This window comes from Ahaetulla prasina, chromosome 5 (assembly GCF_028640845.1).
Source record: "Ahaetulla prasina isolate Xishuangbanna chromosome 5, ASM2864084v1, whole genome shotgun sequence".
Lineage (NCBI taxonomy): Eukaryota > Metazoa > Chordata > Lepidosauria > Squamata > Colubridae > Ahaetulla > Ahaetulla prasina.
This window is the reverse complement of record NC_080543.1, coordinates 97,852,732-97,878,888: the sequence shown is the minus strand read 5'-3', so window position 1 is coordinate 97,878,888 and position 26,157 is coordinate 97,852,732. Positions and strand designations below refer to the sequence as shown.

Here is a 26,157-nt window from a genome sequence, read left to right as displayed (position 1 = left end):
TAGGGATTTGAAAAATATTAGCAATATTAGAATAAATAGTGAAAGTACACAATGTTGCGAATCTATGTTTGAGATCCAAAGAATTGCAATATATGGACAGGAACAGTTTGAACTTGTAATCACTTACATAGCTGTTTGAATAATAGTATTGGAAGCAAAACCCTTTTTAAAAACAGTTCATGACATAATCTCCAATCCAATCATAGGAAGGGCTTGTTCAAATCTTTGGACATCCCCATATTAGCTCAGGTTATAGTCTTTGGAAAGCAATTCAGGAAAACTACAATAGTTTCTTTTACAGAATTGAAGGTGTTACAACAAAATCTCCAATAAATCTCCTACTCTATTTCTGGCCAAACAGGTTTTGCGGGATTCTTTTTTTAATGGGACAATAATCAACAACGGGACTAAATAGATGGGTGTGTATAATAATATGCAGTGATAACGCCATCATAGTCACATCCAGGATTTGCTCAATTAAGCCAAACGCTCTCACGTGAGCCATCTTAACCTACTAAATTCTAGCTAGAATTTCTCCGTCTCCTTACAGACGGAAAATAGAAAGCATTGCAATCATGCTGAAATCATGCTATACAGTACACTTTATAAAACATGTCCTCAAACATATGGGTATGGTGTAAAATTTCAAGGCACTTAATTGACAGGAATCTCTACAGTCTGTAACTACCCCTGTGGTAGGCCCAGATACTGTAAGAAATTGATGAAATAATATTAAGGTCCCTCTCTAGTATGAAATGAGTAAGAACACAGTAGTCAATTATTAGAATAACTGACTGCACGTTTTATTACAAACTATGAATACACATGCACAACATGATGGATTCAAACTACATAACTTGACATATGAGATAAGACAGAAGAGGGAGAGGAAAATACAATCCCACATATATATTACACAAAAACATTGAAAGGAGAGAAACAAATTAATTGCACGAGCAGAGAATCAGAAATGTAAATACTATCTATCCTAGGGTACATAGTTTATTTTTACAAAGGAAGAGACAAACAAGAATTTAAAAGAGACATAAAACCCCAAAATCTATGTATGGTTTCTTCCAAAGCAAGTGTGTAATAATTATGATATAAATTAGGAAATGGTTTTTTATATAAAATACTGCTGACTTGTAGTGTTTAGTCTGGTAACCTAACGTGACTGAAATGCAAAATAAACTTCCCCATCTTTTTAAAAAAATAATGTTTAAATGTTTTTTAAATTAATAATTTTAAATGTTTAATTTTTTAATACTTGTGATGTCATTTGGCAGGATTCACTGCCAAATGATGTCACATCATTTGACGTATGAAAAATTGCTTGGCTACTGGCTTCCTTTAATATATTTACTATCATTATCTACAACAGGGTTGTCAAACTCTATTTCACATTAGGGTTGTGTTTGACCTTGGGGTTCCGGGGTGGATGTGGCAAGGGTGGGCATGGCCAGCTCAATGTGACTCGTATCAGAGGCACCCGTGGTGGCCCGAGCACTGTGCCACCAAAAACAGGCTCCTGAGTTCCATTTTTGTGAGAGGTACCACAGGCTGGTTGTTTGCTGTTTCCAGGACAGGCCCATGGGCCAAATCTAAATACCCTGCAGGCCGGATCTGGCTCCCAGGCCTTGAATTTGACACCCCTGATCTACAACTTGTTACATATGCTGTATCCCTGAAAAGGCAAACTGTTAAGAGAAATCCTGGAGTTTCCTCAAACTCGCAACAGTTAATGGCTGTAATAGGAAGGCATAGACAAATAATAGACTCTGAGCTATCAACATAATCAGGAGCAAATTATACATGACAGACAAATACATGACAGCGAACATAGACGTGACAGAGAAAAGCCAGAAATCCCTTGCAGTTCTTTAGAATTAGGAAGAAGCACGTGGAATCAACAGAACTAACAGGTTTAATCCCAAGCAGTTGTGGGTAGCTTGCATAATTCTCAATAGTCTACCATCTCCTCTCTACATTCCAGAGAATATCTGCAATGTAGTTTTTATATCTTTTGATACTGAAATATTGTGATTGCAAATGTCCAATCCCATCCTCAGAACACCCTCCCAGAGGTTTTCCAACACTGGAACGGATCATTCCACTTATCAAAGGTAGTCTATCTACTATTTTACAACTGTAAAACTGTATCAGGGACAGTTAAATTCCATCATTTTTGCTAAGATTGGAGTGGGAACTATATAGTTAGGGGTGGGTTTTTTAAAAAATTTTTACACATTTCTGGGTGTTGGTAATCACCTTTAAAGTCCTCCATCCAGGTTATGCCAGTGGAGTTTGGGCCGTCTCAATTGTGCCGGCAGAGGAGGCATGCTTCAGGCCCCATTTGCCATGGTATTCTGGCTGGTGGAGTCCAGAAGAGCCTTCAGTACCATCACACCTGCCCTTTGGAGCATCTTGCCCCCTTCCTCCTGAATAAGGTCAGTTCCCACCCTTCTAATCTTCATCTTAAAGACCTGGATATGCCAGTTGACATGGGGCCGCAATGTGGGAGGGGCTTCACTTTGGAGGTGGTTGATAGATTAAAAACAAATCCCTGCTCATTCTACTCCCTCCCTCCCAATCTTTCAGTTAGGGTTGAGTATTTATATTTTTTATAGTATTTTATTTGTATTGTGTATATGTTTTGTATAGTTTTATCCTTTTAATATTGTAAGCCACTCAGAGTTACCCTGTGGTAAAATGGACAGCCAATAAATAAATAAATATATCAAGACCACACTTTTTTTACTTATTACTTTATTCTTGACAAGGGTTTTCACTGGCCGAATAAAAAGTAGCACCTAGTTGAGTTCTATGTTCTATAAATGAGAAAGAAAGATTCAGGGGTATATGTGTGCATGTATGCAATGATCCCATATTTCTATAGATAACTATGATATCTATAATTGAAGACTGTATGTGCCATTTTTCACCTCTTCTATCATGCCTAAATAAATCTTTGCTTTGCTTAGTGTCATAGATAAAATTTAAACTTACAATCAGGAAAATGCTTTCTAGAATCAAAACATGGAAGAACATATTTGAAATGGAAGTCAAACTGTATCTGATATAAATATACAAAACATAAAACTAGTATAGAACTGGATAAGAACAATTTATAATATAATTAACTATATTATATGGCAGTGAAAATGCTGAATAATTCATTCTTCTTTTTATTCCAAAACTGCATTACCTTTAAAGGAAGATTGATTTCTTTTCCGTGTTTTCTCTGCAAGTTTAGTATTTTTAGGTAGTGATAAGTAACGTGGTGATTTCATGTGCACCTGCAAAAAGAAGCATAAAATGTGTTCAGGCAGAAAGAAATATATATAAGTCAAATATTAGTATAGCTTCTTGTTGAATAGAAATCTGTCTAAGGAGCATTCTATTCGTTTTAAAATAGAAAAAAAGATATATATGCATGTAGTTCTAACAATTGCCACCTTCCAACCCTTTTAGGGGAAAGAGGAATCCTATTTAATCAACCACCCACTGCTCCTGTACTAAAATCAGAGCAAAAATCCAAATCAGTAACATCCTGGCTGTGGAATTCTGGGAGTTGAAGTCCACAAGTCTTAAAGTTGCCAAGGTTGGAGATCTTTGTGTTATTTAATCCCACTGTAACCCACTTTTTCATCAAGAAAAATCATTCAGCACAAGGAGTCTATTCATCAGAACTTTTACTTCTCTGCCTAGCTGGTCCAACAGAATTCAAAGATTCTCTATCTGAAATTATTAGGTGCAAGCAAACAGCACAAAGATAGATTTTGAAGGCCATGTATTATAAGCAAGGCAGTTAAATCTTACTACTTCAGAGCAACAAAGACTGTGGCTGTTGCTACTCATATTTTTTAGATATGCTCAAGAGTTGTTTAAACATGATTCCTTTAAATAAATTTAATTCATGATGTACGCAGTTGTAATATCACCTTTACCATAGATAATAAAATAATTTGCAAAAGCAAATCAGAGGGGAGAAAAGAGTAGAGGTGTGTGTTATTTCTATTAAGAATGAATTGTTTTTATTCTCTACATTGAAATAAAGATAAAGATTAGACTTAATTTGACTAAGTAATAACTTTATTCCCCCAAAATGTTAATAAAATGACTAATAAAATCTAGTGTTGCAGATATACCTGGTTTACTAATCCAGGTATATTGTGATATATCTTGTACATATTTTTTATTGTTCACATATTTTACACTAAATAGAAATAGCTGTCCTTACAAAAACATTTAAAGGCTCTTGTTATAAAGAAATAAATATTTGAGTATGAAACCAAAATAGTGGCCACTCTCAATCTCCTATGGAAGATATACAGTACTTGTCCCCAAAAAACTGTTTTTATTCATTGATTTCATGTGTTATCTTGAAAAAGAATATGTAATTAGTGATATAGAATCAACCTATTGAGAATCCTTTAGAGGCCTAAGTGCTTCATTCATATAATATTAAACATTCATTGTTTAATAAAATAAAATGTAAAATATATTAAATATATATGTATATATAAGTACTGGTCTTGACAAACTGTTGCTCTTCCTAATGCTCTCCCTTAGGCTATGTCGGCGACGAATCAAAATTTCTTTGGCTTGCTTTTCATTTGCATCTTCAGCAAGACTGTATCTATTATATGATGGAGTCTGCAACAAACAAATAAAAAATATATGCTTTAAAAATATATTAATAATGGCAAAGGCTTCCTGCATCATATTTTTTTAAGATACCTCAAAAACAATTTAAAAGCATAATTAGCATAATGAAAATGATGCAATATTCCAAAAATAATTTATTATTTTGATAGCTTTCTTTAGTACCAAAATTTACTTTAATAACTTAGATGTTAAATATCAGAAATGTCAATAATCTTACAGACAATATTTACCAGTATATAACCCAGCCTATTTGATATGTAAGACAGAGGTGGGTTTCAGTAGATTGTGACCAGTTCTGGAGAACCAGCAGCAGAAATTTTGAGTAGTTCAGAGAAATGGTAGTAAAAAATTCTGACTGCTCCCGCCCCCATCTATTCTCTGCCTCCCAAGTCCCAGCTGATCAGGAGGAAATGGGGATTTTGCAGTAACCTTCCCCTGGATTGGGGAGAGAATGGAGATTTTACAGTATCCTTCCCCTGGAGTGGGGTGGGAATGGAGATTTTACAGTATCCTTCCCCTGCCACGCCCACCAAGGTACATCCACCAAGCCATGCCACCTCACCAAGCCACACCCACAGAACCGGTAGTAAACAATTTTGAAACCCACCACTGAAGTAAGATGAGGCATAGAGATACACTGCCACTATGGCTAGATTAAAAAAGGCAAACATCCCTAAACTGTTTTCCACACAAATGTAAGCTGAGATGCTCTCTAACTCAGCAGTCACCAACTGGTGGTACATGGACCACTGATGGTCCGCGAGAAAATTTTGGTGGTCCACAGAATAATTTTTTGCATTTTTTTATATTGCACTAAATCAGGGGTCCTCAAACTACGACCCCTGGGCTGGATATGAGCAATGAATGTTTGTGTTGCTGCAAAGAGTCTCCCCCTTCTGGGTCTTTTTGTGCAGATCGGAGGGGGGCAGAAATTCCGACTTAGGATCTACTTCAGCCTCCTGGTGCAGGGCTTTGGGTGAAGGCTGGAGGGAAGTGCCACTCGTGGTGAAGAGCCTGAGGCCCTCATTCCAGTGGGACTGCATCATAGCCTGAAACTGGCTGACTATCTTAGCCCACTGAGTACCTGGCCTTGCAGTCCTGCAGGTCTTCCCTCTGTTTGGAAAGCCTATGCTCATAGTCCTCAGTGAGGTGCTTCTGCTGAGCCTCCTTCTCAGTCAGATCCAATTTGAACTGACCCAGCTGTTTTGCCAACTCTTTCTCATGGTAGCTGCTTAGCTCCAACAACTGCTTCCTGTTGCGGCCCTAAGGAGCCCAGGTGGGCAGGCGAGGAGGGGCTGGGAGGGGAGGGGTGAGTAGAGGTGGCGAGGTGCCCCTTAACAGGAGTGACATCAAGTTGGCCATGCCCACCTAGTCACATGAACACCTAGCCACTCCCACCCAGTCATTAGGCAGCTCATATTAGTGATCCGCGGGATTTAAAATAATGAATTTAGTGGTCCCTGAGGTCCAAAAGGTTGGTGACCCTTGCTCTAACTGATATTGGGAGAATAGAATTCCCACACTTTCTAAGCCTCAATTTCTATTTAGCGTTTTATTCCACATTCATTACTTTATATATAGCTCAAAACAATGAACATATACTCTTTCTTCCTCCTATTTTTCCCACAATAAGAATCCTGTGAAGTAGATTGGGATGAGAGAGAGAACGATTGGCCCAAAGTCATCCACCCAGCTTTCATGCTGAGGTTGGACTAGAACTCACAGTCTTCCTGTTTCTAGATCAGCACCTTAACCACTATACCAAACATGTCCTCCATAACTACTGTGCAGAAGATTCTGTCTTCAAAGACTTAATAAAAGGTTATGGGTAAGTGCTATTTGTTCCACCATGTAAGAACTCTTTGTGTCCCCAGTCCTCGGACAAGGACTCTGATTCTCTCCAGATTCAAAAAATATACCAAAGGGATCAAGATATGGAGTTGAAGATATCCAGGAGCCAGGTCTGCAGGCTTCAGAACTTGAAATACTGAATTAAATTGTTCTACTTGGAAGCCTAATTGGGAGCACAGGTAGCATCACAGCGCTGGGGTAATTCCAGTGAAATATTATTTTAATAGCTCTCAAGTGCTAGCATGCAAGTTGCTTCATTCTGCACCAATTACGGTTTCCAAATGGACTTCAAAGGCATGTCCATATAAAGTTCATTACACAATTACTTATGATGTGATACAGGTATGAATTTATTATTACAGAGCTCCCACTCATACATTTCCCTAGAGGTTCTCCAGCCCATCCCTACCTGCATTTTGCAAGGCTGTGCTTTTCCTGCCAATGTAACATTGGCCCTGATTGATAGTGGATGATAGCGGATAAATATATGTATATTATATTCAAGCATGACTATTACTACATTATTAAGGTTGTTATTTTTGTGTGTTGATTTTGATTAATTGGGGCAATTCATAAATATGAAACCCTGCTTCCCCCAAAATAAGACATCCCCTGATAATAAGCCCAATTGGGCTTTTGAGCGCATGGCAATAAGGCCAAGTGCTTATTTCAGGGTTCAAAAAAATATAAGACAGGGTCTTATTTTTGGGGAAACACAGTAAATAAATAATATGAACAATATCTATAATATTATGCATCAACTCTCAGAAGACTATTGCTTGACATAGTGTAAGCCGCCCTGAGTCTTCGGAGAAGGGCAGGATATAAATGCAAATAAATAAAAAAAAGCCTACTCCTTCAAAAGAAATAATGTCCCATCCAGAGTTATAACTGGAAAATGGCAGTTGTGTCCTTATCTCACCCATGCTTCTACAGCCTCCAGGCACAGGGTCAAGACTTTCATGGTGTCTGTGGCCTGGCCAGGGATGGAAATATGCATGTTAATAATCATCCCAAACCAACGACAAACTGTCCCAGGCAATTAAAGCTTCTGCTGGAAAAAGTCATATTATCAAGGATCCTTTCGATAGGACTGTATTTTAAAGATGAAAGTGTTTGCATGACTACACTTTCATGGTGTTTTTATTAAGCTTTCAAGACATGCAGCCTATTGATTGATTGACTGTATGATTGAATGAGCGGGAATCCCCCTGGGTATTTAGAAGTATGCTTGAATCTGATTTCAGTGAAAAAAATACAACAATTTTTGCTAGGAGTAAGGGGGAAATGATCAGTTTCTTCTCTCCACCACCAAAACACACACTTGCGGAATTACAAAACTGCATTGGCAATGAACATTCAACTATTTTGTTGTTCTTTACAGGTATCTATCCTTCCTAGCAAACAAAATAAAAATTGGTATGTTCTACTGCAACATCAGTGAGAAATCTGTGGGTTGGGTTTTTTTCTGTATATTAAATATAAAATGAGCAAGGCTCACATTATTTTCATTCCAGCAGAAATCACTGGGGGTAAGCATAGCATATGTTTACATATACGAAGGGTAGCCTGCATGTTCATTCTCGCATTGTAGGCTTCAAATATCTGATCCACCATATAATGCTGTGTTTATGCTCCAAGTATTTTAACATCAAGAGACACATATTTGAAAACAGTTCCAGCTTTCTGTTTCAAATGTTTCTTAAGTTTTTTTGCATAAACATAATTATTTCTCTTCGTTGCATAACAATTCATCACCTTTCTTATTCAATAAACCTAAATACATTTCTTTGGAGATAAATTCCATTGATTATGATAGAAATTATTTCTCCGTACACATCTTAAATTAGCATGTTACTGTTTTTACTGGAAAATGAAAAAATAGCTGTCTGACAAAGTAGGTGTAGCCACAAAGGTGTTATTTTGATTTCTTGTTGTCTACTTACTCTTTGTCGTATCTGATACAGATTCTTTGTTAAAATCTCTCTTATGTTATCCATTTGGCCAGAATAAGGTGTATTTATTTTTTCTCCTCCTTGAGGCTCACTGTTGTAACAGGAGATAAAATATAGAACTAAAACAGATCATCCATTGGAATAATATGAATTATACATTTTTTCAAAGATAGAAAATTATTTAAAAGAAAGTAAGTATATTTATCATGCATTACATTTTAAAAAACAATTTTGGTTAGTATTGACTTAACCATATCAATAATGTGGATCTGCAATTTATTTAAAGTACAAGTTGCTAAAATGCTAAATAAATATACAATTTTCTCAAGTAGGTTGATCCATAGTCTTTCATTCATGAATATTTGAGAATATAATGCAAATTCATATCAATGTTAAATGATTATAGAATTAATAATATCTTATGCCTTTTAACACATTTCACTCAATTAAATTTAAATATATTTTATATTATCAAAATCTCAATATAAATTTTGTTCTGAAAAGCTGAAGGTATTTCCTGGTAAATTGTGTTATATCACAATAACAAGTTCTTAACACATAGCAGTAAAAGTTTTCTATATTAATCCTTTTTAGCCACTTTAAATTACTGTGAGCTTCTGAAACCCCTATGTCCATCTCCTCTATATATGTAATACCCCCATCCACACCCAAGCCCATCATGAAAGCTGGAATGCCCACTAGTGGGCGGTAGGGACCAGGTTGACTACTACTGAATTAAAGTGTGTGTATGTATTGAATATATTGTTTAATGGATTGCTAAATTGTCCACCAAGTCACATGACTACTTAGCCATGCCTCCCCCAAAACAGCCTAAGGGACCATGAATTGGACCCCTATTTAAAAAGTTTGTGGGTTCCTGACCTAGACACACACAAACCAATTCAGCCTATAAATCAGTGATACTCTGTTTCCCTCACTCTGATTATAAGGAGTTTCTGGCTGGGAATTTGGGTAAATTGTATTCCCTAAATAATTGGAAGGTAACAGATGGAGGGGGGGGAGAGAGAAGGCTTTTTTACCTGTTCTAGGTATTTAATCTTCCAGTTAAACTTGCATTAAGTCTGCCTATTTGTGAAGCTCATGACTAGCGGCCTCCAGTGTTGCAACTATAAACATCAGGAGCAATGTCCTGATTTTATGCACTCCTTCAAGAGTACAACACATGCTTATTTCATATATTTATTTATTTTATTAACTTTATTGGCTGCCCATCTTACTCTGAGTAGCTTACAATATTAAAAAAATAAAACAATATAAATAAAATAGTGCAAAAATATAAATATAAAATGCAATAGCTAAATGATGGGAAGGAAGAAAATAGGATAAGTGGGGGGAGCAAAGTTTTTTTTAAGGGGGGGGGGGGACGAACCACAGCCTCCTTAAAATGCCCCAGAAATATCCCTTCCTGGAGTGATGAATTATTCACTGCCTGAAGCCACCTGCTAGTCACCATATGGAGGCTTTCCCCATCCAGGAGGGACAAAGGATCTAACTGACAGGTGGTGGTGCTAACGGCATTGAGGACCCTGTTCACTTAATCTGGTCCAACATGGTCAAAGTTTTCCCAGATTGATTTATAAAAAAACAAAATATTTTCAATGTTATTCCTAATGATCTCTTCCATATATGTTTTTACTTCTTTAATACACTGGAATCACAACCTTTGGAGAGATACGTTTTCTGTTTGTATTTTATTATTAACTAATGGAACTTCAGTGCTTTTAAGAGTTATATTGTGATACTGCTCCATATTTCTCTCGACTTACTTGATAGAAGCTAGAGATGGAACTGTGCTTATCATCCCATTCTCTGCCATTTCAATGGCATGTTTTATTTCCAATTTCTTGTACAGGGCAACAATACTTGATTTTGGTTGTTTTTCCTTAATTAAAAGTCTTCTTAGGTACTTCTTATCGAATTTTATAAACCTGTAAGAAGCAAGAACCGCAGTGAAAAGATAAAATTAAACAATGAGTGATTAGATAATGAAAGAATATATTTTAATGGAAGCATGTGTATTTATAGTAGAATTACAGGGATTGCATGATTGGAAAGAACATGAATGGATTTACCCTATATGTTTAAATGATACTGTGATTGGTATTAGAATTGTACATTGAAACACTGAACAATGAAACAGTAAAGGATTAAACCTCAGTATAAATAAATATGAAGAGCTAAATAAAGGAAATATGAATAATAAAGCAGATGAAAAATGGAAGATAGAAAAGAAACGTCTTTGAATACATAAAAAATAAGTTAGAATAGAGATAGAAATAAGAGGGGAATAATAGTATATATATATATTAATATAACAAGAAATATGTAATAATAAGAGGGAGGTTTAAAAATTGAAGGGCGGTAGTATTAGGTATGTTTAAATAATATGAAACAATAAAAATGAAATGTAATAACCATGAGTAATAATATTATGTCTATTTATATCAAATTGTATCACACTATTCACGCACTGATATGTATAAGTAATAAATAATAAAAAAACTTGGAAAAAAGAAGCAAGAGCCATTGTATTAAAGCATGAAACTGCAGCAAATTTCTCTTTGTTCTTATAAATTATTCTTACTGTAGACATTTAGAGAATTAGTTTCTAACTAAAATGAAATTTTGAATTTGTGACAGAAATAAAGCAAAATTAAATATTCATATTTTCTTAAAACATGAATATATGTTTTAAAATAATTCTTAAATTTAATTGAAGTATATGTTTGTAAATGTAGTAATATTGAAAATGTAAATATTAAATAATACATAGGCTTTTCCCACTTGTTCTTTTAGATCATTACTAAATATACTACTTACTTATCTCTCCAAAAGTTGTGACCCCAGTGTCCACAAACATCTTCAACACCAGCCTTGATATGGTCAAAGAACTAGGAAGAAAAAACCAGACATTACATTAATATTATTAAACAAAGGTATATATTACTTGTGTCTGTAAGAAAAAGTTATCTTGATTTTATACCCAATAAAATTTCAATACCAAAATAACAATGAAATGAATTTTATAAGATAAATTGTTATCCAATACAACTGTTTTTAAAATCAACAATAAATGTATCTGAAAAATACACTACTAATAGTCAAGACCAACTTGATGGAACATAATGAATTACAGCATGTTATAAATGTTACATTATCACCACTTGAAAAGAAAGTCCCTCCAATTGAACATGATGCTTGTTATCTAGATGTACATCTTTTTCTCAGTGCATGGCACCCTTCATGTCTCAATTTTTCACAGAGCCTCTAGGCCAAAAGAAGTAGCTGAAAGTTCCATTTATTAAATAGTAAAGTCCAAATTTAAAAATATAAAATATCACAACATGCACATTTTGGGAATCATGGTTCTGTGCATTTCCCAAAAGGCATGTAAAGATAAAGATAAAAGTTCTCCTCACACATATGTGCTAGTCATTCCTGACTCTAGGTGGCGGTGCTCATATCCGTTTCAAAGCCAGTGCTGTCCGAATATGTCTCCTTGGTCATTTGGCTGGCATGACTAAATGCCAAAGGCACATGGAATGCTGTTAACTTTCCAACAAAGGTGGTCCCTATTTTTCTAATTGCATTTTTTATGTGTTTTTGAACTGCTAGGTTGGCAGAAGCTGGGACAAGTAATGGGAGCTCACCCCGTTATGCGGCACTAGGGATTTGAACCACTGAACTGCTGACCTTTCGATCGACACTCAGCGTCTTAGCCACTGAGCCACCCCATCCCATAAAAGGGATGTAATGCACCTCAAATTGCAAACATACCCGGCAGTAGATTTCCTCACTGACTGCTGGTTGTTTCTTATTTGATCTTTTGACATCAAGAAAGTCCACTAATGGGCGAATTGTCATTCCCTGTACAGAAGAGCAGAAACAAGCATGACAGTCACTTCAGCCTGGCATGATTTGCCATGATCTCATTTTCATATTCTGTTCCATGTGCATTTTAATAAATGAGTGGTCCATATATATAGCATTATACTACAAATATTTGAAAGGAAAATACATTTGTGTTGTGAAAGGAGATGTAGTTTGAGGAAAGATTTCACGTTATACTGATTGATTATCTTTGATGAAGAGAATTAGATAACATTTACAAGGGGGCTCGAGTATAAGGAAAGTACCAGAAAATATTTCAATACATTAAGACAGGAGCTGATTACTTCACAAAGTAGAAAATTTATCTGACATTCAAGAGAAATAGAGTTTTGTAATGTTGTACAAAGCAGTATGAGAATATACTGAATGGAGGATGAAAAGGAAGGCAGGCATCAGAAATAAAGCTGAAGAATGAAGAATGAAGGCCTACTTCATAGGATAGATGGGGTTATTGTCAATGAATATGGTAAGATCTAGAAGAAGGCTTTGACACAAATCTGAGATGTTCAGTCACAGACATATGCAATTCTCTGACAATATAATCTGTTATTTTTTGTGTGTGTGACACTTTTAATATTGTGAATTGGACAAATTGCAGATTTTCTTGAAAAGAATTATTGATCGTATCATACATATAACTATTGGAAATATTCTTACCTGAATGAACACGGTAAAGAATATTATTACGATAGCAGCGGTAATGAAAAGCTTCTTTCTAGGAAATACAGCAGAAGGGAGCAGGAAGACCAGAGAAAAACATATAGCTCCTCGGAGACCTCCATAGGCGATAATGAACTGGTCTTTAAATGTTATTGGAATTGTCCGAAATACATTTATTACCTGAGTCAATGCAAAAACTCCTAAAAAAAAGCCAAACACATACAAAAATTGATCATGGTATCCTAACCAGCTTTAAAATTTAGGAATGAAAGGTACAGCGTTATATCAGTTCTCTTCCTATTTCCATGGCTGTGTTGGTAGGGGAGATAGATTTAATTCAACTGCAGACTCCCCAGAATCTACCCTCTCTCTGCTCTTAACAACTACAGTACATAAAACTGTTGGGTAAGGTATAAGGTTTTACATCAGAATGGTGTTATATCAGAACGGTAGAAGATATTATTAATATGCTAATGTATAATATACAGTACATCTCCATCTTAGGCTGACGAGTTAGGTTTTCAAGATTCTTTCCCAGTGCCTGAAGATTGTGTACCCTGGATGGGGAAATATAGTATTTACCTTAACACTAGCAAAACTGAATAGTTATACATTTTGGAGATCATTTTGGTAAGAAATAACTCTCCCAATCAGAACTGGAGTGCAATATTGGGGTCCTCTTGGATTCTGCTTTTGCTAGAATTCCATCTGTATTCAAGTTATGAGGAAAAGATTTGAAAAATAGCTGTTGATTAACATTTTCCATAGTAAGGACAAGCAGCAAAACTTCTGCACAAACCCATCTTGTGTGACAGTTTACACAATAAGGAAGATGCCTTTGACAGTTATGCAGGTTCATTACCAAAGCAACAAGTAGTAAAACATATCTTAAGTCGACAATACAGATAGTTTTCATACATGGCTCAAACAGACGTTTCCCTAATTCACTAAGATATAAGAAATAGGAAAAGAACAGCACATTCTGTCAAGAGTCTGTTATTAAAACTGTATTCAGGCTGATGCAACTACACCCATTCCTGGGTGTGACTCAGTCACTCATGCCCTAGTCATATGCTGTCTAGATTGCTACAATATGTTCCATATAGAATTGCCTTTGATAACCACTCAGAATACAGTGGTGTGAACAGTTATGAATGCACTTCATTGTGCCCAAGTAGTACATTGCTACAGAAACTGAACTGCCTCCATATAAACTTTCAGATGTTATTCAAGGTACTGATTATCTCCTATAAAATCCTTCATGGCAGAAATCCAGGTTACTTGTAGAACTGCCTGTCCCTAATCCTCTCTATTTGTCCCATGACAAATAGAGAGAAGATGTCAGGGTTCCAGGCCTGACAGAAGGTGTGTTAGGGTTCTTTCCCCATAACAAAATCAGCTAATGAAATTGTTAAGGGCATGATTTCTCTGTTGCAGTGCCTGCCCTAACATCATTCATCTGAGGTTTGGACATCCTGGTTTTGTCCTGCAAAGATGCAATGACCTAACTCTACCCCAAGCATTCAGGCAGATTGTAGGATGAACATATATCAAGATCATTAAATGACATAAGTGTTGATTAGTCCCACTTACTTCTGTTGACCCGTTATCCTATTGGCTTTTTAATATTCCAAAGATACTATACAATATTTTTTAGCCCTCATTTTCATGTTTCTTCAAATTGTGAGGCACCTACAGTTGCACTTGCAATTGGTCAGCCTTATAAAACTCGTAAATCAAAATAAAAAAATAAATGTGTTTAATACTTCCATTTAAGGTAACAGAATTCTTCAAAAACAAGTCACAATCTTCTGTTGGTATTATAAAAAGGTAGATACATACATACATCTTGGCTGAAATTTGTTTTTACTATAATTATAAATGTTTTTGTAATGAAAATACCATATTTACTATAATTTAAAATAAGGATGCAAATTAAATGCATCCCCTTCCCTTTGCAGTTTTAAAGTAGCCAATCCAATAATTCCTCAGGAATTTCTATAAAAGAAGAGAATCCCTATTAGCTGGAAGCAGAAAATCTGAGATGTACTGCTAGTGTCTTTACACTGTATAGGATGTATGGGTTATCTCCTGCCAAATTCTGCCTTCTTCCTTATTGGGTTCACTGACCAAAACTTGGTTTACTCAGAGTCATTTGAAAAGATTTTCCTCTATCACTGTAAAAAAACAAAAAAAACCAAGACTTTCTTCTTAAAAATAAGGACATTTCTTTGTCAAAGCTATAGTTCCATTATCTAAAAGATAATCTTATTTCAGTACTAAAGGAAGCTGAAGTGCAATCTAGAAAGTTTTAAGTGACTCTTACCTAATGAACGCCAAATCAAACAAAATAGCAGAGTGAAGCAAACAAAGGCCCAGTTCCATTCATGGTTTTTTCCTACTGTAGATACTCCCATGAAAATAAAGATAAGAGTTTCACTGACACTGCTCAGCATTTTCATGAAATATTTTATGGTAGTATAGGACTTCTGAGAAACATTCTCCTCCACGTATTTATTCATGGTCATAGCACATGCTGTAATCCTGCAGGAAAAAACCAGTTCAGTTTCTCTGTATTTTTATTACAAATACTGTATTTTACTGCAAACATTTTATTTATTTATTTATTTATTATTCAAATTTTTATACCGCCCTTCTCCGAAGACTCAGTAACATTATCCTCATGTAACTCCAATAAATTCCCAGAGTCACTGTGTTAATGAGATAGGCGGCAAGAAATTTAATAAATAAATAAATATCACTCAGAATTGTTATAGAAGTTAATGTCACTGAATTCAGTAAAATTAAGTTTCTTCCTTTAAACATTGCCGAACACATTTCTTGATACCATATAATAAGGTCTTTGGGAACACTTACAGATCTTTATGCAATCAACATAATATATTGTGTGGATCCCTTTGCAGTCAACTGTTCTAAGAAAAGCTTAATTGTTACTTGCTTGTAGAAATTGAAAGTTATTCTCTTTGGCTTTTGTCGCTCTGAAGGGACATACAATGCTGTCTTGGCCATATAGGCCAGGTGGCTACTATAATTATTTGTCCTCCCTTTGGTTATTCAGCATTGTGATATTCAGTGTGGTTTTATGATTTCACTTTAACAAGATACCATTTTATGATGTCAGAAAGACTGCAAATAGATATCATGCGTGGGTGGTATTGCAATGCTTCCTGTTTTAATCTTGAACTTTAAGATGTGTTCCATGATGTTGTTCCTATCAAATATCTTCCCGGAACAGATGTTTCAGAGATTATACAAATTGGATTTGCTACTGCTTCTCAGTTTAATTATTATTATTACATATTTTGGTCAAAGTATGTGCTATATTTTTATATAAGGTAAAGTAAGCTGAATTTAGCTGAAGTCACCTTACCATCTGCTGATAGTGAATGCTATAGAAGTAGTCTATTACTCTTAGATGCAGAAATGAGTTGCACTTTTAGTTACTTATTTAAAATAGCTTTGATAGGAAACTTTATTAAATCCCCAGGATGTACAGGGCATATCTGACCAAGTAGAAAGGCCACAGGAAGTTTTCTACAATAGTTCCCATGCCATTCCTAAGAGGACCATAAGGGGCGTGCATAAGAGCACAAACGTGCCTACCATTCCTGTCCTATTGTTTTTCTTTCTTTTCTTTTTTCTTCTTCTTTTTTTTTTTAGTAAAAAAGTTTTATTTTTACAATCATGTCAAACAATTCATTCAATGTACAGTTATATACATTTAGTCGGGCCTGCCCAGTCACCACCCCCCTTTTTAACACTTCCCTCTTCTACCTTCTTTTACTATCCAAACCTTCCTCTCCTTCTCTTATCTACATCCTCTCCTCCCTCCACCCTACACCTTCCTTCTCCCTCTTCTACCCCTCTTCCTTCCTCTTCTCCTCTTTCCTACCTCCTACTCTCTCTTTTCTCCCTCACCACTGTTCTAAAATGGTAACTGGGCAGACCCGACCCTACATTAATTATATTTATACATCTTCAATATTTTCTTTTTTCTTCTTATACATACATACATACATACATACATACATACATACATACATACATACATATATATATATATATATATATGCTTATACCTCCTTATATTTCCTCATATATATGTTTATATACTATATAATCTTTTGTGTGATGCTTATATATATTGTTTTGACAAATAAATAAATAAAATAAGTAAATTCTGTGGTTTTTGATAGCCAGAACATGCTGTGACACAAAAGAGGATGTATGAAAGTTCTCCTGTTCTGTGAGGCTGCAATTTCAGGCTTCATTTTATACTTCTCGCTTCATCTCTGAAGTAGCCCAGAATTGCAGAGTGGCCATTTATCAGATCCTCACATAATGACTGTTTCACCAACAAAATGTGAAGACCCACACTAGACAATTCTAGGAACTTTCATCCAATTTCAAAACTCTTAATACTGGTAGATATTTTTATGACTGGAGTTGTCTGAGTTTGGCTAGTAATAACAGCAGAAATGTGGATTTCATCTATAAAAGCAAGGATAAAGTACAAATTATTCTCTTTTTAATAACTGTATTTTTTTTGAAACTCATAAAAAGTACTTATAAATTTAAATCCTGATGACCTGAATGATTACTATTCTCACATATATAGGTACAGGGTAGAAAAACATATCCAAGAAATTATTAGTGGTTTGATTTGTATTTTGTTTTTATGTCTTGTCAGAGAAAGACTAATGAGGAAATCTTTCAGTATATTAATTTCAGTTTATGTAAATATTCCTAGATAATTACTTCCATTTATTTAAAACCATTTAAATGAGACTGGGCAGATCTACCAATAATGCAAATCAGCCTGTAACAAACATGGCAGTTTCTGTCTAGTGGAAAAATCTAGTTCATAAGGTATTATCTTTTAGCTTTTTCACAATTCAGTGTTAAGTTTCCTGGCTCCCTTTCTATATTATGTGATATATAGGAGTTATACAAATCTATTGAAAATACTTTATTGTAATTTGATCAAAATCACTCCATTTATGACAAAAGAAACTTAACATCCAATATTCTACTACATTCCTTTTTAGTACAAATGTATATATATAAACATTATTATATACTGGACTAGAAAATAATTTAGTAGCTCAATCCATTAAATGCTTAGCCATAATATAAATTGATTCTGGCTTAATAGAAATGGAAACCCCTGGCTTAGCACTACGTATGATTGAGCCATTGCAGTTTATTTAAGAAATCATAGTTAAAATAGTCTGATTTGATAACAATTGGTGGGTACCTATTTTTTACATATTATATTAAAAGACATACTATTCTCAGCAAAAAGAGCACTGAAAAAGCAATAAGTTTTTATAAGAGGCATTCATAATGCATATATATGAATGTTCCATAATAGTACCTATGATAGTCTTTACAACACAGTAAATAAACTTGAAGCATTTTAAAGATTAGAATGAATCATATTTATGAATGCTGAGATTAATATCAGAATTAGAAGGAAATTGAAAACCACACAAATGTTGTTAATGGGAATAAAGTATAGGTGGCATTATTAAATGTCAAGTGAATTAATATAGTATTTTATAATTAACAAAATGCTCAATGAAATAAATTTCTACCTTTACAGTTTAAATAATGAAATCTATTTTTCAAATTTAAGCCTTATTAGTTCATTCACATTTTTTCCACATTAAAATGTTGGAAATAATTAATTAGCTCTGTGAGAACATTGTATTTAGTAATGCATTATATTACTCAAATACAGGCAGTCCTCAGCTTGACCACAATTGAGCCCAGAATTAATGTTGCTAAATGAGACATTTGTTAAGTGAGTTTTGCCCCATTTTACATCTTTTCTTGCTACATTTCTTAAGTGAATCAATGCAATTGTTAAATTAATAACAGGGTTGTTAAGTGAATCTGGCTTTTCCATTGACTTTGCCTGTTTGCAAAAGGTGATCACGTGAGCCTGGGACACTGCAACTGTCATAAATGTGAGTCAGTTGTCAAACATCCGAATATAAGTCATGTGACCATGGGGTTACTACAACGGTCATAAGTGTGAAAAATGTTCATAAGTCACTTTTTTCAGTGCCGTTGTAATTTTGAATGGTCATTAAGTGAACTGTTGTAAGTTGAGGACTACCTACCCTGTTTCCCCCAAAATAAGACATCCCCTGATAATAAGCCCAATCGGTCTTTTGAGCACATGGCAATAAGGCCAAGCGCTTATTTCAGGGTTCAAAAAAATATAAGATAGGGTCTTATTTTTGGGGAAACACAGTTATATTAAAAGTAGAGTTTTAAAAATTTAAACATGGCACTAAAAGGCAAGAAATACAATAATATTTCACATTATATGAGAGGAAAATATTCATTTTGCCTAATGTATGAATATATCAATTCCTGTGATGAAATAAAATATTCATAATATGTTTTTATTTGTTGTTTATTCAACACTTTATAATGTTTGAGATATATAAATTTTCAACAAATTTTTTAAAACCATTTAAAGATGAGAAAGGAATTGAAGGCTGAGGCTTACTAATTTAACTAAGGCTATCTTATAAAGTGTGCAGTAGAAATTAGGTTTAAAATAGAAATCACTTTTGCATATCTTAAACTTTTACCCATTTTCTCAAACCAGCTGTCATAATTATTCATAGCATTGTTCCTGAATGTACTGTAGATAACTCTAATTATAATGATGGCATTGAAACATTTTCTTAAATCATTTACTCTTCTAAAATTAGACTGCAAATTCTCAAAGGTAGAGAGCAGAGATATTATTTCCTTGTAACAAGCCTATAACTTGAAAAACATGATCCGTTTACTTAATATCCCCCACCACATAGTTGTTTATCAAGATAGGAGATCCGTCAAAAATTGAGGAAAATAATCAACATATCGATATTGACACCACATATTTTCATGTGTGGAAGATCGAAAAGAATATGAAAAGATTCCAAGATTGCACTTGGATTAAAGATTAATAATCAGAACTAGTGGCCTCAGGAAAACAATTACAATAATATAATTTCAGAACCTAAACTGGCTGAGTGAGTATATTAATTTAGGCTGCTAATTAAAACAACAATTTGTCACAAAAACCAAAGAAATCATAACTAATTTGAAGACAATTGAGCACTAAACATTTGCATTTTTAACACAATGGACACTAGACTTATTAAGTGTTATTACTTCCGAATTTGGAAACTAGATCCTGGTTGTTGTTGTTCTTTAAAAAAAGGAAGAGCATAAGTTACTATTAATAATACATGCAAGATATTCTTAGCCAAGGTTTGTTATTTGATTGTTTTTTATATATATATATACTTACGCCATAATCCCTGAAAGGTGAAACATTTCAGCTGTTATATACGATAGGTAACTATATAAGAAGACAAACAGTGGCTCAATCACTCGAATTTTATGGGTGAAACGAGTAGTAAAAGCTGCTACAAATCCAAGAATGATTCCAATCAAAACTCCTCCAATTCCAACTACAAAAAAATTAGCAATTCCAGCAAATATATCAATGGCTTCAATTGTACGCATCTGGCAGAAAGATTTGAACAAGTTGTACAGCACCTATGAAGGGAAAAGTTTAGCTTTTTAGATTCCTTTCCAAATAATGTTACAGTTATTTTAACTGGAAATATAAATTACATTCTATTGCTATTCAATAATCTCAGCATGTAGAACAAATAAAAAAAATAGGAATACATGATGAAAGAGCCAATATTTATTACCCTTCAGCTGTGCTTCATTTTCTTTAAAAAACATACATCTTTTTTAAAAATTTCCCCTTAGGGAAAAAATGATCAGTTATTCAATCCTGTATGTAACAATGAGCAGCATCAGTCCTTAATCTAATGTTGTATAGTGAATTTCAAAAAATCTTTCTTATCTAGTCAATCCTCTGAAGAAAAAATAGCAGTCTCTTACCTGGCAGCCTTGCATGTGAATTTTGGGGATGGGATGGGGAAGAGATAAGAAAAAGAAAAAAAAAAGTATGTCAGGGGGGAAAATGATGTGTTAGAAAGAAAGATAGCAGGTGATTTCACCTTTAGGATATTTATAAGACTGAAGTACTTCGGATCAGTACCCAAAAGGTGACTCAGCAGCTGCTACATAATCCGGAGAAAAGGATTCAGCTGTATTAGCAGAAGTGTTACATTGATGCCTCCATATAGTCCAACGCTTTTTTAAAACAAAACCCAAAGCTCTACATAATTATTATTATTTAGTATTCATAATGCACAAAGAGCAAAGACAAACATCTGTCCATATCTATAGACTGAATACATTCATTAAAACTATTCAACCAGGAGTGAAAGTTACATTTATAGCTGCCAGATGATAGGAATATGACTGTTTTTATCTGCAATGTATTAGGTAATCACCCTGGATTAGCAAAAAGCCTTTATCTTCTCATGGACCAGAATCCATGAGAAGTTCTCAAAAAGGCCGATCACCTTGGTGGTAAAGATAAGTGTTTGCTGTCATCTTTCCCATGCAGTAGGCTTTAAACCATGTTCTATCTAGTCCATATCTGATCAAATCCATTCAGGTTCTTCTACCAAAATTGCTTTATTTGTCTCATTTCATTTTCTCATTACTTCTTTACTCAAACAAGCATCCCTTTCTACACTTTACAGCAGGGCTGTTAAACTCACAGCCCGCAGGCCGGATGCGTCACATGCTGGCCACGCCCATGCTTGATTTGGCGAAGGGGGAAAAAGTCATGATACTTCATGTGATGACACTGTGATGATGCAAGTTTAATACCCTGCAAGTTTGCTGTAGAGGATCAGTCCTAGCAACTTACTAGGGATCATTTCTCCATTTCCAAGGTTAGCAAGGACTTTGAAAGAATAGCTTGTCAAAATGATGACAAAATGCTTTCACAAAACTATTTAAATTCATCAGTTTTCAGAACTAGATCAACTGTTCTTAATTTTCTAAAACTATATATTGTGTGGCAATTTATAAGACTGCAACAAAACAAAGAGCATTGGGCAGCTTATCCACATAATGAGCATGAGAGTTACTGAGTGTGTGGGTCACCCAATCCAAAATAACAATAGCAGATTTATATACTGCTCCATAGTGCTTTACAGCAATCTCCAAGCAGTTTACAATGTCAACATATTGCCCCCAACAATCTGGATCCTCATTTTACTGACCTCAGGGATAGAAGGCTGAGTCAATCTTGAGCCAGTCAGGCTCAAACTCCTGGCTCTAGGCAGAATTAGCCTGCAGTATTGCATTCTAACCATTGCACTACCAAAGGCCCACAAATGTCACCCACCTTTAGCATATATCTTCTAACTATTGAAACTGTGTTTATTTTTACCCATCTAGTTCATCAAAGCTTTTAACAGCAACTTCTCTCCAGCCTAAGTTTGCAATATACGAATTTAAATAGCCTCATTAGGTGCAAGAGCAGAGAATCATTAAGGGTCATTGCTCCTAAATTTTTCTCTTAGATTGGTCATTAAGTGCGATCTTCCTGGTGAATCTGTGAAGTGGTCTTCAGCTGTCTGGCAACAGATACAAGAGCAGCATAAAAAAATGGAGAACAGGTTGTACTGATAAAGGAAAATATTTGTAGATCGGGATTGAAATGAGGAATTCTTGCTGCTCTTTAAGCTTAGTTGATTTCTAGTAGATGTTTCATTATCCAAACTAGATAACATCAGTGGTACTAAGGAGTGAGGTTCCTCTAAATTTATGTTCTGCAGGAATCCAAGACTACTCCCTTCAAAACTGACAGGGTAAGTCACTGGAATAAAAATTGAGAGCAAATCTACTCTTAGGTGATGTTACCTATTTTAGGTAATGAAACATCTTCAAGAAAGTAATTAAGCTCAAAGAGCACCAGGCAGGCTGTTGTCGCAAAGAGGAGTTTGGATTTTGCACGGATTCCTTCACTCTTCTCAAAGAGAAGTTTGAGAAAGGAGTGAAGGAATCCATTTATACCAAAATGGAAAAGCCTTCCTCAATAGAGGTGGAAGTGTCAGTCACAACCAGTCCTCCAACTTTTATGCTGCTCTTGCATCAGTCCCAGTGGTGAAATCCAAAGTTTTTTACTATTGGTTATGTGGGTGTGGCTTGGTGGGTGTGGTGTGGCTTGGTGGGCATGGCAGGGGAGGAATACTGCAAAATCTCCATTCCCACCCCACTCCAGGGGAAGGATACTGCAAAATCCCCATTCCCTCCCCACTCCTGGAGGAAGAATATTGCAAAATCTCCATTCCCACCTCGCTCCGGGGACAGCCAGAGATGGTATTTGCTGGTTCTCCCAACTACTAAAAATTCTGGAGAACTACCGGTTCTCCAGAACTTGTCAGAACCTGCTGGATTTCACCCCTGATCAGTCCCCAGGAAGATCAAGACCACAGGTTCCACAGGGAGATCCATCTAAGAATTTAGGAACAATGATCCTTAAGGACTCTGTCTACTCAGCTAAGGAGCCTATTCAGATTAGATGAAATGAAACCATCCTGGAGGACATATATAGAGCCACCCCTTACCAACTTTCTGGACTGAAGAAGCTACTTCAAAATAAACCATTTCAAACAAGCAAACAAACAAAAGAACATTGAGGTCCAGTTGCTAAGTGACTCAATTTCCAGACATTCCCTTTCATGTCCCACACTGCATTACTGCTCTATTCACAGTTACCTTGCTTTATTATAAGCATATTCTACTTTTTTGCAGTTTCAGAGTAAATATGCCAGGAATCACAAATGAAGTTATTTCTCATGATTTAGGGCTCTGTAAAAAGGACCTTCATTCCTACCTCTAATTCTTTGTTGTTCTTCCCAACTTTAGAACTTCAGATAGATTTTTCCATTATTAATCAAACAACATGTAATTGAACAATTTGTGGACTATCTATCAAACTAACCCTATCGTGTCCTGAGTTATGTGTGGTTCACAGAAAATAGAAACAAAACAGATTTGCTTACTTACTGTAAGCTGGATGCATTGGCAAGAGGCACTGTATGCAAATCCTATTAGCCCTGCTTGGTGAAATTGTATCTCATTATTCTGTGAGAAAGCAGTAACCGTATTACGAGCAACAAGGAATTGGACCACACACAAAAACTGGAAATAGTGAAAGGAGGTGCTTCTCTGATGCAGAGGCTGAAATGGAAATTTGAGCAGTGTGCTCCCATCTCAATTTGAAACAGCCTGCTCACTTCCTTGTTCTACTCCCCAGGCATTCCTGGTGCTTATCGAATATCAGCCATTAAATATAGACATTAACCTGGTTTATATTCTGCAGAATGAAACTGCAATGCTTTTCCTGGACGGTGCCATTTCACATGGCAATTGCACATTGCATTGTCCATTAAAATGCAAATGGAGAGGAAAGGCAAATACGAACCTTCTTTGTTATAAGAACTCTACATGAATAAGAAACTTTATTTTTGTAAAGTGAGACAGAATTTTATACATTGTTAATCTGCCAGTTTCCTAAAGGGGTTCAGCCCAACAATTTTTTATCTCTTCACCTCGCTGAAGGTGAGATGCATATTGGAGGTTGTTGGAGATTTAAAAAATTGATAGGGATTTAAGTATATAGATACATAATTTAAGAAAAAAGCTGTATTATGTTGTCATTAGCAAGACAGGAATCCCATGGCACCTTGAAAACTAACTGATGTTGTCGTGGCATAAAATCTGTGATGAACAGGGCTGCAGCCAACAAATAACTATTTTCATAGAGGTCATTCATTGTCATATGGATGGTCATTAACTTTTAGCCGCTCCTGTATTCATCTTCTCTTTTTTATTTTTATTTTCAAAGTGCAATAGAAAAATTAATACAAAACTTAATTCAAACACTTTGCTAGTAGTTGCCAAACACATAGTTCTACAAATTTGTCTATTTCTGAGTTTGAGATACAATGTTCCTATGGAAAAAAATACTAATACTTATCTGATTACTAATAGAACTGTTTCTATGATGAGCTTAAAATAGTGAAATAAGTTTGTGTGGGCTTGTGATTCTAGCAGAATTACTTGTGATGTAGCCATAATAAAATTATTCAAGCTTCTTTCTGAATGAAAGTTTAGAAAGTTTAGCATGAGTCCTCCCTGTATATTTGTTTTATAAGTTTTTTTTAGTTTAGAATTAAAGATACCCTTGAAATTGGACTAAAAAATTCAAATAAATTAATAAGACTGCACTATAGTTAAAATACATGTAACATGCAGTTTACATTTCTTACCACATTATAGGAACATAGGTTTATTCTTATTAAGTATTAAATGAAAGTTTATTATTTGTCTATTTTAACACGAACACTCGCTAGACTTAAGAATTTGGTTTTTTTTTTAAAAAATTAATACAAAACTTAATTCAAACACTTTGCTAGTAGTTGCCAAACACATAGCTCTACAAATTTGTCTATTTCTGAGTTTGAGATACAATGTTCCTATGGAAAAAATACTAATACTTATCTGATTACTAATAGAACTGTTTCTATGATGAGCTTAAAATAGTGAAATAAGTTTGTGTGGGCTTGTGATTCTAGCAGAATTACTTGTGATGTAGCCATAATAAAATTATTCAAGCTTCTTTCTGAATGAAAGTTTATTATTTGTCTATTTTAACACGAACACTCGCTAGACTTAAGAATTTGGTTTTTTTTAAAAAAAATTAATACCACTTTTAATAAGTGCAATATATACCGTATATATTGATTAGTTCATTAGCTAAGACAATTAGTGAAGTAAAATATGTGATCTTGTGATTTAGGAGGAAAAAGAATAAGTACAAATTATATGAATTACAATATATGATGACAAAAATTATGTTTATATCAGTTAAAGCTTTAGCAGGATGTTTAAAATATTAATAGCAGTTCATTCAATGAGTTATGTGTAACAGCTTTCATCTGTCAAATAACTGATCAACATCTTTCGCCAGAAGGACAGAATAATTAGCCAACTATATATATTCCTTTGCAAAACAGAACTCAAATTCCCCTTCCAAATGCAGGGACAGATGTCAGAATCCATAGAACTCATTAATGGAATATTGTAATCTTTTCATATTTGATTTAAGCGAAAGGGTGAAACTCAGAGTTACAAA

At 34.8% G+C, this 26,157-nt stretch overlaps 2 protein-coding genes across 5 annotated transcripts in view; one reads left to right on the top strand and one right to left on the bottom strand.

Moving 5' to 3' along the window:
• The window catches only part of MFSD9 (major facilitator superfamily domain containing 9), a 35,314-nt gene extending 23,840 nt beyond the window's left edge, over positions 1-11,474 (top strand). Inside the window, exons 7-8 of one of the 4 annotated variants that reach the window (XM_058186482.1) lie at positions 2,289-2,447; positions 11,292-11,474. In XM_058186482.1, the coding sequence (XP_058042465.1) occupies positions 2,289-2,446 (158 nt within the window). In that variant the 3' untranslated portion in view covers position 2,447; positions 11,292-11,474. Of the gene's footprint in view, positions 1-2,069; positions 2,124-2,288; positions 2,628-11,291 lie in introns of those variants that run through there. The other 3 variants (XM_058186486.1, XM_058186485.1, XM_058186487.1) reach the window with 3 other exon arrangements.
• SLC9A2 (solute carrier family 9 member A2) overlaps positions 2,615-26,157 on the bottom strand; it is a 40,744-nt gene continuing 17,201 nt past the window's right edge. Inside the window, exons 3-12 of the mRNA XM_058186479.1 lie at positions 20,386-20,636; positions 15,373-15,590; positions 13,044-13,246; positions 12,273-12,362; positions 11,316-11,386; positions 10,262-10,423; positions 8,466-8,565; positions 4,531-4,656; positions 3,206-3,296; positions 2,615-2,828 (exon numbers count right to left, since the gene is read on the bottom strand). Of these exons, the coding sequence (XP_058042462.1) occupies positions 2,767-2,828; positions 3,206-3,296; positions 4,531-4,656; positions 8,466-8,565; positions 10,262-10,423; positions 11,316-11,386; positions 12,273-12,362; positions 13,044-13,246; positions 15,373-15,590; positions 20,386-20,636 (1,374 nt within the window). The 3' untranslated portion in view covers positions 2,615-2,766. The remainder of the gene's footprint in view (positions 2,829-3,205; positions 3,297-4,530; positions 4,657-8,465; positions 8,566-10,261; positions 10,424-11,315; positions 11,387-12,272; positions 12,363-13,043; positions 13,247-15,372; positions 15,591-20,385; positions 20,637-26,157) is intronic.